We start from the raw sequence: 16,725 nt of genomic DNA on the forward strand, positions 1-16,725 counted from the left end.
GTGCTTTGCCATGATGAATGCTTAAATTGTTTGAGCATTAAAGAGGTAAATTATTCTGTATTTCAGGTACCTACTGTACTGTCTACTCTCCATTTCCTTCGTCACCCTAGTGTCATCCTAGCATCTGTGTCTCTCTTAAACTGCATTTCATGGCTTTCCATGGTGTATTTATTTTCTTGTTTTCACAGCAGCCTTTTATAGGATAGCTTCAATGATCCATTCTGTCTCCTAGCCAATAATTCCCTTACTCTACAATCAGCCTTAACCTAATTTACAGTGCTTCCTAAACTTATTGTAGTTACAAGCTAGTTTCCTAACTTACAGTAACAACACCTGAACCTGTTACTGTATCATTGACTTTCTTTTCTGTCTATTTCATATTGTAGCAGCAGTGATTTAAAGAACCTCCAGTGCATGGAATGAAGTGAATGGTGTGAATAATACTCTAACATGAGCAGTTTAGTTTTTATTCTTAAACATTTTAAATGAACATGTCAACTAATGTTTCCACACTTTGCACACATACAGCCTATATAAAAATAAAAATAAAAATAGACACATCATTTTTATACAAAACTGTTCAGGAGAAACCCAACATGAATAACTGCCTATTCAACACATTTACATTAAACATGTATGTCAATAGTCATTATAAAATCAATATGTGTGAAATTACTGTTCATACAGGAAAAATTGTATTTCTGCCACTTATGCAATAAATCTTCATATAAATATTTTCAACAATTTGATTAGCATTAAGGTGATATAATATTTGGAACATACTTGTGATGCAGTTTTAGAAAGTTATTGCTACAGCTAGAGTTGCATGCCATATGATTTTCTTGCTGTGTTGTGACATGATGTTTTGTTTTCATACATTAATCAATGTCATCCCCATCATCTGTTTCTTTCTGAATTGTCTTGTCATGAATCACTTTAATTGCATCGTGAATTTAACATTGCTTTGATGAATGTGCATCTAATTTGCATCTAGTGATTGATCTTTGAGCTAATGTTTAACATTAACAAGGCCTAGGTAATACAGTACATTAAATTGCTCTTATTCCAGTGTGATTATGCTGTGATTACCAGAGTAATTACAATTTTAATCCACACTGTTTTGAGCTAGTTAATGTAAAGTGTTACCTTTATCCTGTCATGCTTGATTATAATCCTTTCTTTTCCATTTGCTTCCACTAATGCAGAAAGCTGCAGAGAAACTCAAAGCGGAAGAGCAGAAAAAAATGGCCGAGATGCAGGCTGAGTTAGACAAACAGAAGCAGTTAGCTGAAACTCACGCACAGGCCATTGCCAAAGCTGAGAAAGAGGCTCGAGAACTGAAACTTAAAATGCAGGAAGAAGTAAGCAGGAGAGAAGTTGCCGCTGTAGATGCAGAGAAGCAAAAGCACAATGTCCAGCTGGAACTGCATGAGCTCAAAAATCTCTCTGAGCAGCAGATTAAGGATAAAAGTCAACAGGTGGAAGAGGCTCTTCAAAGCAGGGCCAAGATTGAGGATGAAATCCATCTAATCAGGATCCAACTTGAGACAACTCTAAAACAAAAGTCTACTGCTGAATCTGAGCTCCAGCAACTTCGTAGCAGAGCAACTGACGCTGAGAAACTCAGAAAGGCTGCCCAAGAAGAAGCTGAGAAACTTCGTAAACAAGTTATTGAAGAAACCCAGAAAAAGCGCATAGCAGAGGAGGAACTCAAACTCAAACTTGAAGCAGAGAAGGAAGCTGCTAGGCAAAAGCAAAAAGCTCTGGAGGAACTTGAAAACCTCAAGTTACAGGCTGAGGAGGCTGAAAGGCAAGTGAAACAAGCAGAAATTGAAAAGGAGAGACAAATCCATGTTGCTCATGAGGCAGCTCAGAAGACTGCTGCTGCAGAACTTAAAAGCAAACACATGTCCTTTGTAGAAAAAACCTCAAAGTTAGAGGAATCACTTAGACAAGAGCAAGGTGCTGTCATTCAGCTGCAACAAGAAGCAGACCGTCTCAAGAAACAACAAGAGGAAGCAGAAAATGCCAGGGAAGATGCAGAAAAAGAGCTAGAGAAGTGGAGGCAGAAAGCTAACGAAGCCCTTCGTCTAAGACTCCAGGCTGAAGAAGAAGCTCACAAAAAGAGTCTTGCTCAAGAAGAAGCTGAGAAACAAAAGGAAGAGGCTGACCGTGAGGCTAAAAAGAGAGCCAAAGCTGAGGAGTCAGCCCTCAAGCAGAAAGATATGGCAGAACAAGAACTTGAGAGGCAGAGGAAAGTAGCTGAGAGCACAGCCCACCAGAAACTCATGGCAGAACAGGAACTGATTCGACTTAGAGCAGATTTTGACAATGCAGAGCAGCAGAGATCCCTCCTTGAAGATGAACTTTACCGCCTGAAGAATGAAGTCATTGCAGCTCAGCAGCAAAGAAAACAGCTAGAGGATGAACTGGCCAAAGTAAGAAGTGAAATGGATATACTCATTCAGCTCAAATCTAAGGCAGAAAAGGAAACCATGTCTAACACTGAGAAGAGCAAACAACTTCTTGAGGCTGAAGCTGCCAAGATGAGGGATCTGGCTGATGAAGCAAGCAAGCTAAGAGCCATTGCAGAGGAGGCCAAGCATCAAAGGCAGGTTGCTGAGGAAGAGGCTGCTCGTCAGAGAGCAGAGGCTGAGAGGATTCTCAAAGACAAGCTGGCTGCAATCAGTGAGGCCACTCGTTTAAAAACAGAAGCTGAAATTTCCCTCAAAGAGAAGGAGGCAGAAAACGAAAGACTCCGACGACAAGCTGAAGATGAGGCTTACCAGAGGAAAGCTCTTGAAGACCAGGCCAACCAGCACAAGCAAGAGATTGAGGAAAAAATAATACTACTCAGAAAATCATCTGAGGCTGAAATGGAAAGACAAAAGGCAATAGTGGACGACACAGTCAAACAGAGACGAGTTGTTGAAGAAGAAATTCGAATTCTTAAGCTCAACTTTGAAAAGGCTTCATCTGGAAAACTTGATCTGGAGCTAGAACTGAACAAACTGAAAAATATTGCAGAGGAAACACAACAAAGCAAGCTCAGAGCAGAGGAGGAGGCAGAGAAACTAAGGAAGCTTGCCCTTGAGGAGGAGATGAGGAGAAAAGAAGCAGAAGAGAAGGTTAAGAAGATTGCTGCTGCAGAGGAGGAGGCAGCCAGACAACGTAAGGCAGCTCAAGAAGAGCTTGATCGTCTGAAAAAGAAAGCAGAAGAAGCCAGAAATCAGAAAGAAGAGGCTGATAAAGAAGCAGAAAAACAGATTGTTGCAGCCCAACAAGCAGCCCTGAAATGCAGTACAGCTGAACAGCAAGTCCAAAGTGTCCTTGCTCAACAAAAGGAAGATAGTATCATGCATAAAAAGCTTAAGGAAGAGTATGAGAAAGCCAAAATGCTTGCCAAAGAGGCAGAGGCTGCTAAGGAGAAGGCAGAAAGGGAAGCAGCACTCCTTCGTCAACAAGCAGAGGAAGCAGAACGACAAAAGGCATCTGCTGAGAAAGAAGCTGCAAATCAAGCCAAAGCTCATGAGGATGCTGAGAGACTAAGAAAGGAGGCTGAATTTGAAGCTGCTAAACGTACACAAGCAGAAGCTGCAGCACTTCAGCAGAAGCACCAGGCTGATGCTGAAATGGCAAAGCACAAACAACTGGCAGAGCAAACATTAAAACAGAAGTCCCAAGTGGAACAAGAGCTCACAAAGGTTAAACTTCAGCTTGATGAAACAGATAAACAGAAATCTGTGCTTGATGAAGAGCTGCAACGCTTGAAGGATGAGGTTGATGATGCTGTAAGACAAAAGACTCAAGTGGAGGAGGAGCTGTTCAAAGTTAAGATTCAGATGGAGGAACTACTCAAACTTAAACTCAGAATTGAAGAAGAAAATCAACGTCTCATCAAGAAAGACAAAGATAACACACAAAAATTCCTTGCAGAGGAGGCTGAAAATATGAAAAAGCTTGCAGAGAATGCTGCTAGGCTTAGTGTGGAAGCCCAAGAGGCTGCACACATGAGACAGATTGCAGAAGACGATCTCAATCAGCAACGAGCTCTAGCAGAAAAAATGCTCAAAGAAAAAATGCAGGCTATACAAGAGGCATCCAGACTTAGAGCTGAGGCAGAGATGCTGCAAAAGCAGAAGGACCTGGCTCAGGAGCAGGCACAAAAGCTGCTTGAAGATAAACAGCAAATGCAACAACGTCTGGAGGAGGAAACAGAAGAATTCCAGAAGTCACTTGAAGCAGAGAGGAAGAGGCAATTGGAGATCTTAGCTGAAGCAGAAAGATTAAAGCTTCAGGTTTCTCAGCTCAGTGAAGCCCAGGCCAAAGCTGAAGAAGAGGCTAAAAAATTCAAGAAACAAGCGGATACAATTGCTGCCCGTCTTCATGAGACTGAGGCTGACGATTTACGCAAAGCTATCGCAGACTTAGAAAAGGAGAGGTCTAGACTGAAAAAGGAGTCTGAAGAACTTCAAAATAAGTCTAAAGAGGTATTGTGTCAAAAATGGCATAACAGAGCAGCGTATGTCATTGTAAACTTTATCTGAAAACTAACACAATTCTTTCTTCAATTTCCTCTATCCTTTTCTTTGATTATACTAAACATGAAACCATATGTTTGATTATAAACACACTTTTAATTTGAATTTTTTACAGTGCACTGTGCTCATGCAGATCATATCCTGAATGTCCCCTCATATCCTGGAATGTTTCTCTGTGTTAAGACACGCTTCATTTTTCTTCTAGTTTTACAAGTCAGTTGCAGTTAACCTAAAATAAACAACAGATTTAACTAAATAATTCAAAATCAGGCAGAATGGCTAATCACGTAGCAGTTTAGGAAAAATGTATCACTGTGGGTCCACATTTCAAGAGATGACCTAGAATTCCATGCAGCCACAGGTTTACTAAAATACTTTACATCCAGAAAATTTTTTAAATCAGAATCAGTCATGTTTATTGGCCAAGTATGTTTAAACACACAAGGAATTTGTCTGTGGTACAGAGGCTTTCAGTGTGCTTGCAAATCAGTGAGAAAAATAGGAAAATATGTACTTTAAAATAGGAAAGAGAATATGAGAAAAAAAGAAAGAATATACACAGATGGTGGCAGAAGAGCCTTCAGACTGTTATGTACAATAGTTATATTTACAATTTATTACATTGGGGGCTGTTGTCCGTTATACAGACTTGGATTAACTGTCATCAGAGGGATAGCACATCAGAAGAAACAGTCCTTGTGTCTGGTTGGTTTGGCCTTCAGTAACCTGTAGTGCCATCCAGAATGGAGGAGTTGAAACAGTTTATGCCCAGGATGTGAAGGGTCTCCTCTGCCACATGGGGCGATGGGTAAAACTTGAGGTGGGTACTGTGGGAGAAGCCAGCATATGCTTGTCAACAAGGAGGTAAGGGCTGTTGCCACACTGATGTAAAATGATGCCAATGAGTTTTAAAGAGATGTTCCACAGCATTTATCATGGTTGGTGTAGGATTAAAAAACTGAGAGATGAAAAAATGTCCACCAAACATGCCACTACTCCAGCAGACTTTATGCTTATGTCTGGCAAGCTAAACTCTGCCACTGGCATGAACATGCTAAACCTTTTCCTGAGTTGTCACCATACCTATTGGGCTTTTCTGCTTTCCATCAGTAGTTTACATTACTGTGGCAACAGCATATACTTCCTTGTTGACAAGCATATGCTGGCTTCTCCCACAATACCCATCACCCCTAGTACAAGAAGGCACCATGTCATTATCATATGGACAATGCCCCATGCAGTGTAGTTTGTAAGGTCATTATTCATACTATTAGAATACACAGACATACGGTTCCTTTCCTTTATGTTTTACTATTTCAATGAGTTCCTTCCTAAAGTCCACACAAGCTATGGCATTATCCCATTAATACTATGCTTTATAAGATGTCCTTACCTTATAAATTAAATATACAGTGGGTACGGAAAGTATTCAGACCCCCTTAAATTTTTTCACTCTTTGTTATATTGCAGCCATATGCTAAAATCATTTAAGTTCATTTTTTTCCTCATTAATGTACACACAGCACCCCATATTGACAAAAAAAAAACACTGAATTTTTGACATTTTTGCAGATTTATTAAAAAAGAAAAACTGAAATATCACATGGTCATAAGTATTCAGACCCTTTGCTCAGTATTTAGTAGAAGCACCCTTTGGAGCTAATACAGCCATGAGTCTTTTTGGGAATGATGCAACAAGTTTTTCACACCTGCATTTGGGGATCCTCTGCCATTCCTCCTTGCAGATCCTCTCCAGTGCTGTCAGGTTGGATGGTAAACGTTGGTCGTCATGTTTAACATGTCATTTTGCTTCAGTGGCATTTTGGTCTGTTTCACCCAGATAGATGAGTCGGTGTGAAAATGTGGGAAAGATGGTCAAAAATGTGATTTAATGTGCTTCTCTTAAAAGCAGTTGTAGGTTTGGTGGTTGAATAAAAATGGGAAGGAGAAAGCTGTGTGACCACACAAAGCAGTTTTGAGTTTTGAGATTCAGTAAATTTGCCACTTCCCCTTTTTTTAACTGTCTTCTTTTTTATGTGGTGTCAAATCTGTGAAAAAGAAAACATTTGTTTGTACATGACCCGGTTGTACTTTTCCTCAGATGCCTGGTAATATCTAACATCTTCAGAATGAATCTAAATGGTAAATCATAATAATGTGGTTTATGATGACATATGAGTGCACTTTTCAAAGTACTCTACATCAGGATATTTCATTCTGACTGACAAGATGTACTTAACATGTACTTACCAAACAAACAAAAACACTATCTTTATAATAATGACCCTCATCAGTCAAATTAAATATTCTTCATATTTTATATTAGAAAACCAGACAGGAAAATGTTGTTTTTACTGCGCCAACCAAACCAGTGCTTTCAGATGAAGACTTTTAAAGTGTAGGTGAAAACTAAAAATCGACAGTATGAATCTTTCATCACAGGAACTCACAGGAATTGCACATTAAATAGTTTATTATTGAAAGAAAAGTGGATGAATAAATCAATTATAAAACAAACACAAGTGAGAATACATGGAGGACTGCAGACTTAATCTAAACGATATCCGGGACTCACCGCTCAGCAGGGAGGGATTTCATTCATGAAGTGCTGGAGGAAGAAATGGGAGGATGTCTGACCTTCGCTCCCATACTTATGTCTGTGACAGGAGGTTTTAATAGATCTGCAAAAATGTCAAAAATTCTGTGTTTTTCTGTCAATATGGGGTGCTGTGTGTACATTAATGAGGAAAAAAATGATCTTAAATGATTTTAGCATATGGCTGCAATATAACAAAGAGTGAAAAATTTAAGGGGGTCTGAATACTTTCCGTACCCACTGTATATATATTAATTATAACACTTTAGAGTGCAACTAACACATGAAATGCAATTATTTGCATCAAACAGTGAGCATCAAATCTTTATATGCTAAAACTGCTTCAGTCAAGAAGAAATTGCACAAAAAGCTACACTATTTAAGCAGATGAGAGTCAGCAAAATAGTATTCATCATAGTGGACAATCAGCAGAATATTATTTCAGTGTCAGTTTATAAAGCATTTCTCTAAATTTTTAGGCCTAGTGCTTCATAATCTAGAGAGGCCAGGTCAGTGTTTTTCTCAACTAGATTGCAACACTCTCAGGCATAATACCTGAATTTTTCTAATATTATTTTAATCTACTGTGACTTATTGATAAGCAGAGCCACCAACAAGTTCCTACAAATAAAAATGTATTGTTTTTGACAATAAAGTGATATTTAATTATGAATCTTGTAAAAAAAAAAAAGGATGCTAGAGAAAATGTGCTTATTTAGAAAAAAACACAGAAAATGAAAACTAAAATCAAAAATGAATTACTACACAAAAAGTGAAGAAAGCGCACGCCTTCATTTTGGGACAGTTTTAACGATTTTAGTTGTGCATAAGCAGAGTGCATTGTCCAAACTGTATTCATTATAAATTAAATAAACATTATAATAAAATAGCATGAATTTAAGACGTCAATATTTTAATATGTGTCTTAGCTATAAACCTATTGCAATTTATGTTTTCTATTGTGTTTTCAATCAGATGGCTGATGCACAGCAGAAACAAATCGAACATGAGAAGACAGTGCTCCAGCAGACATTCCTAACAGAGAAGGAGATGCTGTTGAAGAAGGAGAAGCTCATTGAAGATGAGAAAAAGAGGCTAGAGAGTCAGTTTGAAGAGGAAGTCAGAAAGGCCAAGGCTCTCAAAGATGAACAAGAACACCAGAAACAGGTGATGGAAGAGGAGAAGAAGACACTCCAGGCTACAATGGATGCGGCCTTAAATAAGCAAAAAGAGGCTGAGAAAGAGATGCTTAACAAGCAAAAAGAAATGCTAGAGCTGGAAAGGAAGAGACTAGAGCAGGAAAGGATTCTTGCAGAAGAGAACCAGAAACTGCGTGAGAAGCTGCAGCAACTTGAGGGAGCACAGACTGATAAAGTTACAAAGAAAGAGACTGTCCATGTAACAATGGTTGAGACAGCAAATAAAGTTTATAACGGCCAAAACGCTGGTGATTTGGTTGACAGCGTGGCGAAGAAACCAGACCCGTTAGCTTTTGATGGCATCCGTGATAAGGTACCTGCAAGCAGGCTTCATGACATTGGTCTTTTACCCAAGAAGGACTTTGACCAACTGAAAAATGGCAAAATCACTGTGCAAGAGCTTGGTGAAACAGAAAATCTAAGAAGAATTCTTAAAGGAAAGAACTGCATTGCTGGTGTTTTAACACCATCTAATCAAAAAATGTCAATATATCAAGCATCAAAAGAGAAGAAGATTACTCCAGGCACATCCATGATCCTTCTTGAAGCCCAGGCAGCCACAGGTTACATTTTAGACCCCATTAAAAACCAAAAACTTTCAGTTAATGAGGCTGTCAGGGAAGGCTTGATTGGCCCTGAACTGCATAACAAAATGCTTTCAGCTGAGAGGGCTGTTGTTGGATACAAAGATCCATACACTGGAGGGAAGATCTCTGTCTTTGAAGCTATGAAGAAGGGTCTCATAGAGCCTGATCATGCCATCAGAGTTCTTGAGGCTCAGCTTGCAACTGGTGGCATCATCGATCCTATCAATAGTCACCGTGTACCCATTGAAACAGCCTACAAGCAGGGACAATATGATGCAGAAATCAATAAGATTATGGAGAACCCTTCAGACGACACAAAGGGATACTTTGACCCGAGCACTCAAGAACCTTTGACATATTCTGAGCTAATGTCAAGATGCAACACTGACCCTGACACAGGTCTGTTACTCCTGCCAATTACAGATAAAGCTGCTCAGTGCTCAAGTATATACACAGAGGAGGAGACCAAGGATGTGTTCAACAAAACAACTGTGTCTGTGCCATTTGGAAGATTCAAGGGAAAGACTGTCACCATTTGGGAACTAATCAATTCTGAGTACTTCACTGAAGACCAGAAGAAGGACCTTCTCCGTCAATATAAGACAGGCAAAATCACAATCGAAAAAATCATCAAGATTGTGATTACTGTGACAGAGGAAAAGGAGAAGAAGAATGAAATTACATTTGATGGTCTGAGAGAACCTGTCCCTGCCACTGAGCTCCTGGAATCTAAAATCATCGATAATGACCTGTACAATGAATTACAAAAGGGTAATAAGACAGTCAAAGAAGTGTCTGCAATGGAGCTTGTCCACAAAGCACTGAAGGGCTCAAACTGCATTGCAGGTGTAGTTATTGACTCATCCAAGGAAATAATGTCTTTCTATCAAGCTATGAAAAAAGACATGATGAGGCCAGGGCCTTCTTTGAATATGCTTGAAGCCCAAGCAGGAACAGGGTATGTGGTTGACCCTGTTAATAATCAGAAGTACACTGTTGATGAAGCTGTCAAAGCAGGTGTTGTTGGTCCTGAGCTGCATGAAAAGCTCCTGTCTGCAGAGAGAGCTGTTACAGGCTACAGAGATCCTTACACTGGAAAAACTGTATCTCTGTTCCAGGCAATGAAAAAAGATCTCATACCTAAAGAACAAGGAATTCGATTGCTTGATGCCCAAATGACTACAGGTGGTATCATTGATCCAGTAAAGAGTCATCGCATTCCTCATGATGTGGCCTGCAAGAGAAATTATTTTGATGACAAAATGAAACAGATTCTGACCAGCCCAAATGATGAAACTAAATGTTTTTTTGACCCTAACACAAAAGAGAATGTCACATACTCACAGCTCTTCAAGAGATGTGTCACTGACAAAAAAACAGGTCTTCAGCTTCTTCCTCTTTCAGACGAAGCAATCATTTCAAAGGAGGAGCCAACGTATACTGAAGTCCAGACAAAAGAGGCCATGACTCAGGCAACTGTGGAGATTGACTCTGAACCATTTAGGGGAAAGAAGATGACTATCTGGGAAATCATCAACTCTGAATATCTCACTGAGGAGCAAAGGCAAGACCTGCTCAGACAGTTCCGGTCAGGAAAGATTACAATTGAAAAGATTATTAAGGTTGTTATAACAATTGTCAATGAGAAAGAGACCAGGAAACAAGAACAGTCCAGCTTCAAGGGAATCAGAGCTCCTGTCCCAGCAAGCTCACTATATGATTCCAAAATCATTGACAAACCAACCTTTGACCTCCTCCAACAAGGCAAAACAACACCTAAACAAGTCAGCCAGAATCCCAATGTCAACAAATACCTCCAGGGATCTGATTGCATTGCTGGCATCTACTTAGAGCCTACAAAAGAGAAAACAAGCATTTATCAGGCAATGAAGAAAAAACTCCTCAGACACAATACAGGTCTTTCACTTCTTGAAGCCCAGGCTGCCACTGGGTTCATTGTAGATCCAGTGAGGAACCAGTGTTTGTCAGTAGATGAGGCAGTGAAGTCAGGACTTGTTGGTCCAGAGCTACATGAAAAACTTCTCTCTGTAGAAAAAGCTGTCACTGGCTATAAAGATCCATTCACGGGCAACAAAATCTCCCTCTTTGAAGCAATGCAAAAAGGTCTCATCCCGAAAGAGCATGCCATGCCACTGCTGGAGGCACAGATGGTTAGTGGAGGAATCATTGACCCTGTAAACAGCCACCGTGTCCCAGTTGAAGTTGCATATCAAAAGAACATATTCAGTAAAGAAACTGCAAAGACCCTGTCTGAACGATCTGATGATAATAAGGTTTTCTCAGACCCAGAAACAGATGAGAATGTAACCTACAGACAACTTAAAGACAAATGCCAAAGAGATCCAGAGACAGGCCTGTATATCCTCCCACTCTCCAAGCCTCAGTCTCCAACTGTTGTGGAGAAGACATATCTTTACACAGAGGAGCAAACACAGAGTGACCTGACCAACACTCAGATTGACATTCCAACTGAGGGCCTTGCTGACAAACATATGAACCTCTGGGAAGTGATGAACTCAAATTTGCTTCCAGAAGCAGAGAGGAAGAGGCTCATGGATGAATATCGCTCTGGTAAAATTACCAAAGAGCGGATGATCATCATTATTATTGAGATCATGGAGCAGAGAGAGATCATCAGAAATGAAAGCCCACTGTCATGTACAACTATAAGGAGAAAGATAACTATTGAGGAGCTCTATAATGCCCGCATCATTGACTTGGAGACATACAACCTACTTATGCAAGGCAAGAGGGATATCCGTGACATAATGGAGATGACAAGTGTCAAACAGTATCTCTATGGTACAGGCTGTGTTGCTGGGTTCACAACTGACTCAAGCTCCAAGATGAGCATATACCAAGCAATGAAGAAAGGTTTAATTAGTCCAGAAACAGCCCTCACACTCTTAGAAGCCCAAGCTGCTACAGGATTCATTGTTGATCCAATAAAGAATGAGACACTCACTGTTGATGAAGCTGTTCGTAAGGGTGTTGTTGGTCCTGAAATCCATGATAAACTTCTCTCAGCTGAAAGAGCAGTCACAGGATACAAAGATCCATACAGTGGGAAAATCATCTCTCTTTTCCAGGCCAAGAAAAAGGATCTTGTTCCAGAGGAATATGCTCTGAAAATGTTAGAGGCACAAATTGCCACCGGTGGCATTATAGATCCAGAATTCCAGTTCCATCTGCCAGCAGACATTGCCGTACAAAGAGGTTATATCAACAAGGAAACCAATGAGAGACTGGCCACTGATGTTAAAGGATTCACTGACCCTGTCACTGATGAGAAACTGTCATATGCACAGCTGCTCAAGAGATGTAAGTTAGCTGGTGGATTGTGCCTCCTTCCCCTGGGAGACAAACGGCCAACACTCAAGGGTCTGAGGAAACAAATCACAATAGAGGAGCTGCTCCGCTCACAAATAATTGACCAGCAGACTGTCACTGAACTGAATGAAGGTCTCATTTCACTGGAGGAGATAAGCAAGAGGCTATCAAAGTACCTTGAGGGCACAAGCTGTATTGCTGGTGTATTTTTAGAGTCCTCAAAAGAACGCCTATCAGTTTATCAGGCCATGAAGAGGAACATAATTAGGCCAGGCACTGCTTTTGAGCTCCTTGAGGCACAGGCAGCCACAGGTTATGTCATTGATCCAATCAAAAACCTCAAACTGACTGTCAATGAAGCAGTGAGTATGGGAACTGTGGGCCCAGAGTTCAAAGACAAGCTTCTCTCTGCTGAGCGTGCAGTGACAGGATATAGAGATCCTTATTCAGGCAAGACAATCTCCCTGTTCCAGGCCATGAAAAAGGGGCTCATCCTGAAAGATCATGGTATCCGTCTCCTGGAAGCCCAGATTGCAACTGGTGGAATCATTGACCCAGAGGAAAGTCACCGTTTGCCAGTTGAGGTGGCCTACAAACGTGGCTTCTTTGATGAGGAAATGAATCAGATCCTATCAGATCCATCTGATGACACCAAAGGTTTCTTTGATCCTAACACTGAGGAAAATCTAACCTACCTCCAGCTCATGGAGAGGTGTATCACTGATCCTCACACTGGCCTGGTGCTCCTGCTACTTAAAGAAAAGAAGCGAGAAAGAAAGACCTCCTCTAAGTCCTCAGTTCGTAAACGCCGAGTTATCATCATAGATCCAGACACAGGCAAGGAAATGACTGTGTATGAGGCCTATAGGAAGGGGCTCATAGACCATCAAACCTACCTGGAGCTTTCTGAGCAGGAGTGTGAATGGGAAGAGATCACCATGACTTCCTCTGATGGGACAGTCAACTCAATTATCATTGACAGGAGGTCAGGGAGACAGTATGATGTTGATGACGCTCTTTCTCGTGGCCTCATTGACCAAAATTCTCTTGATAAATACCGAACTGGACACCTGGCCATCACAGAATTTGCTGACATGTTATCAGGAAATGTGGGAGGCTTCCGCTCACGCTCATCCTCCTTTGGATCTACCAGTGGTTCCACCTACTCTTCACCTATGAGCCCCATACCTTCCATTAAACCACCTGCAGTTATATGGAATGACCCCACAGAGGAGACTGGCCCCATAGCTGGAATATTAGACATAGATACGCTGGAAAAAGTGTCTATCACTGAAGCAATGCGCAGAAACCTGGTAGATAGCATCTCAGGCCAAAGACTGTTGGAGGCCCAGGCCTGCACAGGAGGAATAATTGACCCCTCAACTGGAGAGAGATTCTCAATCACTGATGCTACAGAAAAAGGCCTTGTTGATAAAGTAATAGTTGATCGCCTCAATCTGGCTCAAAAAGCATTCAAAGGATTTGAAGACCCAAAGAGTAAAGTAAAAATGTCTGCCTCCCAGGCGCTAAAGAAGGGCTGGGTGTATTATGAGGCTGGCCAGCGTTTCCTTGAGGTCCAGTATCTGACTGGTGGCCTTATTGAGCCTGATGTTGAGGGCAGAGTGTCACTAGATGAATCCATCAGGAAGGGCGCAATCGATGCTCGCACTGCCCAGAAACTGAGAGATGTCGGTGCTTATTCTAAATATCTAACATGTCCAAAAACCAAACTAAAAATCTCCTTCAAAGATGCCATGGACAGAAGTATGGTCGAGGAAGGATCTGGCCTAAGGCTTCTGGAGGCCTCCTCCCAGTCCAGCAAAGGTCTCTACAGTCCCTACAATGTCAGTGGCTCTGGATCAGCCTATGGCTCTCAGAGTGGCTCAAGAACTGGATCCCGATCAGGCTCCAGGAAGGGCAGCTTTGATGCCAGCTCTGGCTTCACCTCAACCTTCACATCCTCCTCCTTCACAACCTCTTCAACTAGCTACAGTCCGAGATTCTGATTAGCTAACTCTCTTGTCACTAAGAACCAGCAGCCCTAATGCCTTTTACAGTTATATTTCTCACAGCAAAAATAGTTACAGTAGCAAAGAAAATATAACTTATTTATTCTGCCTTGCATGCAGTCACATCAAGAATTGCCTAGGCTATTTTTCCCCTATAATTCCTTATATCTAAATATGTGCCTAATACATGAAGACATAATCAAACATTGCTAGATATAAAAATAGTAAGTTCCTCTAGTATTGATTTATATTTTTCCAAAGCAAAGCATGGGATTTCTGCTGTTTTTAAGTGACTTTATATTTTTAATTTTACAAATTAAAACTTGTATACTTGTGCTTTCTGAAACTAAAATATGCTGTATCTATGTCAAACAGAAATATTTTTTCCAGTGTTCCCTGTTTTCTTTGAAATTCAAGAATATCTGTCTATTTTGTATTTTTTGCAACAGTGCTACATAATGAGATACTGTATGTAAACATAGTTCTAATATTTTTAACACATCCTAAAATACACAGATGCCTTCAGATGAATGTTTGTATAGAGTATGGGTAAAGTTTGTGTTAATGTTATGTTAAATGCTACCTGGGTAACAAAATAAAATACCCAGTAAGAAAACACCTGTGAGACAGTACAAAATGAGAAACTAAAAATTACAACACTGAAAACAAGTGCCAGGACTAAAATTCTGCACAATGTTTTGAAACCCGTTTCACATCTGTCATTACTTTGTACTTGTTTATATTCAGTGGACTTTTGCATCCTTTGAGTTCATTGCATCCTTTGAGTTCATTATACCATAGTTTAACACTCCAAGTTTTGGACTCTTCATATCCACCATCAATCAAGTGTTCCTGATAAATCCCAAGATGATGCCCATATAGACCTGCATTCTGTTATTTTGGTTCTTGTAAGTTGAAATTATTATTTTTTTATTTTTGACTTATGTTTGCTTTGTTGTAGGTTGATTTTGATCACATGTCAGAAACTAGATTAAGCATTTTCTTTATGCCATTTTACCTATACTACACATCACCTTGATGATATTAGTAGCAAAACAATTCTGTTAACTAATAAAATGATCTGCTAATATCTGTTGATTGAGGTTTTTTTTATATATATATATGTATATATACACTTGTTTTGACAGCTGCGTCAGTCCCTCAGAATCCAGCATCTGAATAGGGATACTCAACGGGCTAGAGTGTGCAGTTCCCTCAACATGGATGGATTTGTGAGTCCATGTCATCGTCATGCAGTAACGCAGGTACTGTTTCAAATTATTTTTGACAACATTATTTCATTTTCATTTCATTTGCAAATTTAAGTTTCATCGAGCTATGTTTTTGCAGTTTTGTTCTAATTTCATTTTTCTGTTGCATGGTTTAGCTTACTTTGATTTTAATTCATAGTTATTTTTTTTAATTTCTAGATCTGCCATTGAGTATGCCTTTTTCTTCCATTGCACATCACATCTGAAGACAGCAGAAGCTCAGTCAGCAACATCTTGGGATGCCTTTCTAGGAACACTTCTGATTTATGGCTTTTTTGCATATATTTATGACATGAGTGCTAATAGTAATATTTATATTGTCATATTCTGAAGCTTTTAGAGGATGTTCCCAAATAAAGCACACATCTGCATCTACATTCTTTCATTTAAATTGGAAATGGTTGTATACAAAAATGCATCTTCATTTCACTAGTCTTAAGTCCACTGCGTATGTTTTCATTGTCTCTAATTGTAAATTTAGTGCAACCAAAGCGTTAGTGAAAGAAATTTGGAGAATTGACATATTTGACACAGCACCACATTGCATGAATGTATATTTATATCAAATTAACTCATTTCAGTTGACATTTTGCCACAGATCTCTTTTGCAAACTGAAAAAGAGCGTGAAGCTTTATAGTTTTTTCTTCCACAGCAAGTATTTCTTTTATGCATCTCTAGTGTTTTACCTTTGTAAATCTCTTTTTGATTTTGTGTTTTTGATATATTATGAATTTTCCTTGCATGTTTTACAAACTATAAAAAGTATATTTGGGAAAAAAAATATATGTAAAATAAAGACGACCACAGATGTAACTGTGCTGATTTTTATTTTAGCAATATATGATATCACAAACTAACTTGATTTGGCTTATGGGTCAGATTTTGCTTTAAAATATATGGTGTGTGGATTCCATTTTATGTTCTGAATATAACATGATGTTGTAAATAAATGTGCTTTGAAGAGTCCCTCTTGTCATTCATACATCAGTACTCATCTAAAGCTATTTTTAGGGTAAAATGTGTTTTTATTGTTCCTCCCTTATAGACCACTCACAACGCAGTGTAGCACTGTGTAATGCCTATTGTTCATCCTTCCAAGTAATCCACATCAGTGTTAGAGCATGATATCAATAGAGCAGCTAGTTCTACAGGTTAACATAACTATAGTAT

At 39.7% G+C, this 16,725-nt stretch overlaps 1 protein-coding gene across 1 annotated transcript in view; it reads left to right on the forward strand.

Annotated features, from left to right (window-relative positions):
- The window catches only part of LOC109958524 (plectin-like), a 151,140-nt gene that overhangs the window by 103,617 nt on the left and 30,798 nt on the right, over positions 1-16,725 (forward strand). The window contains exons 32-33 of the mRNA XM_020597238.1: positions 1,206-4,490; positions 8,113-14,274. Coding sequence (XP_020452894.1) covers positions 1,206-4,490; positions 8,113-14,274 — 9,447 coding nt within the window. The remainder of the gene's footprint in view (positions 1-1,205; positions 4,491-8,112; positions 14,275-16,725) is intronic.

This window comes from Monopterus albus, unplaced genomic scaffold, assembly GCF_001952655.1.
Source record: "Monopterus albus unplaced genomic scaffold, M_albus_1.0 scaffold33.1, whole genome shotgun sequence".
Lineage (NCBI taxonomy): Eukaryota > Metazoa > Chordata > Actinopteri > Synbranchiformes > Synbranchidae > Monopterus > Monopterus albus.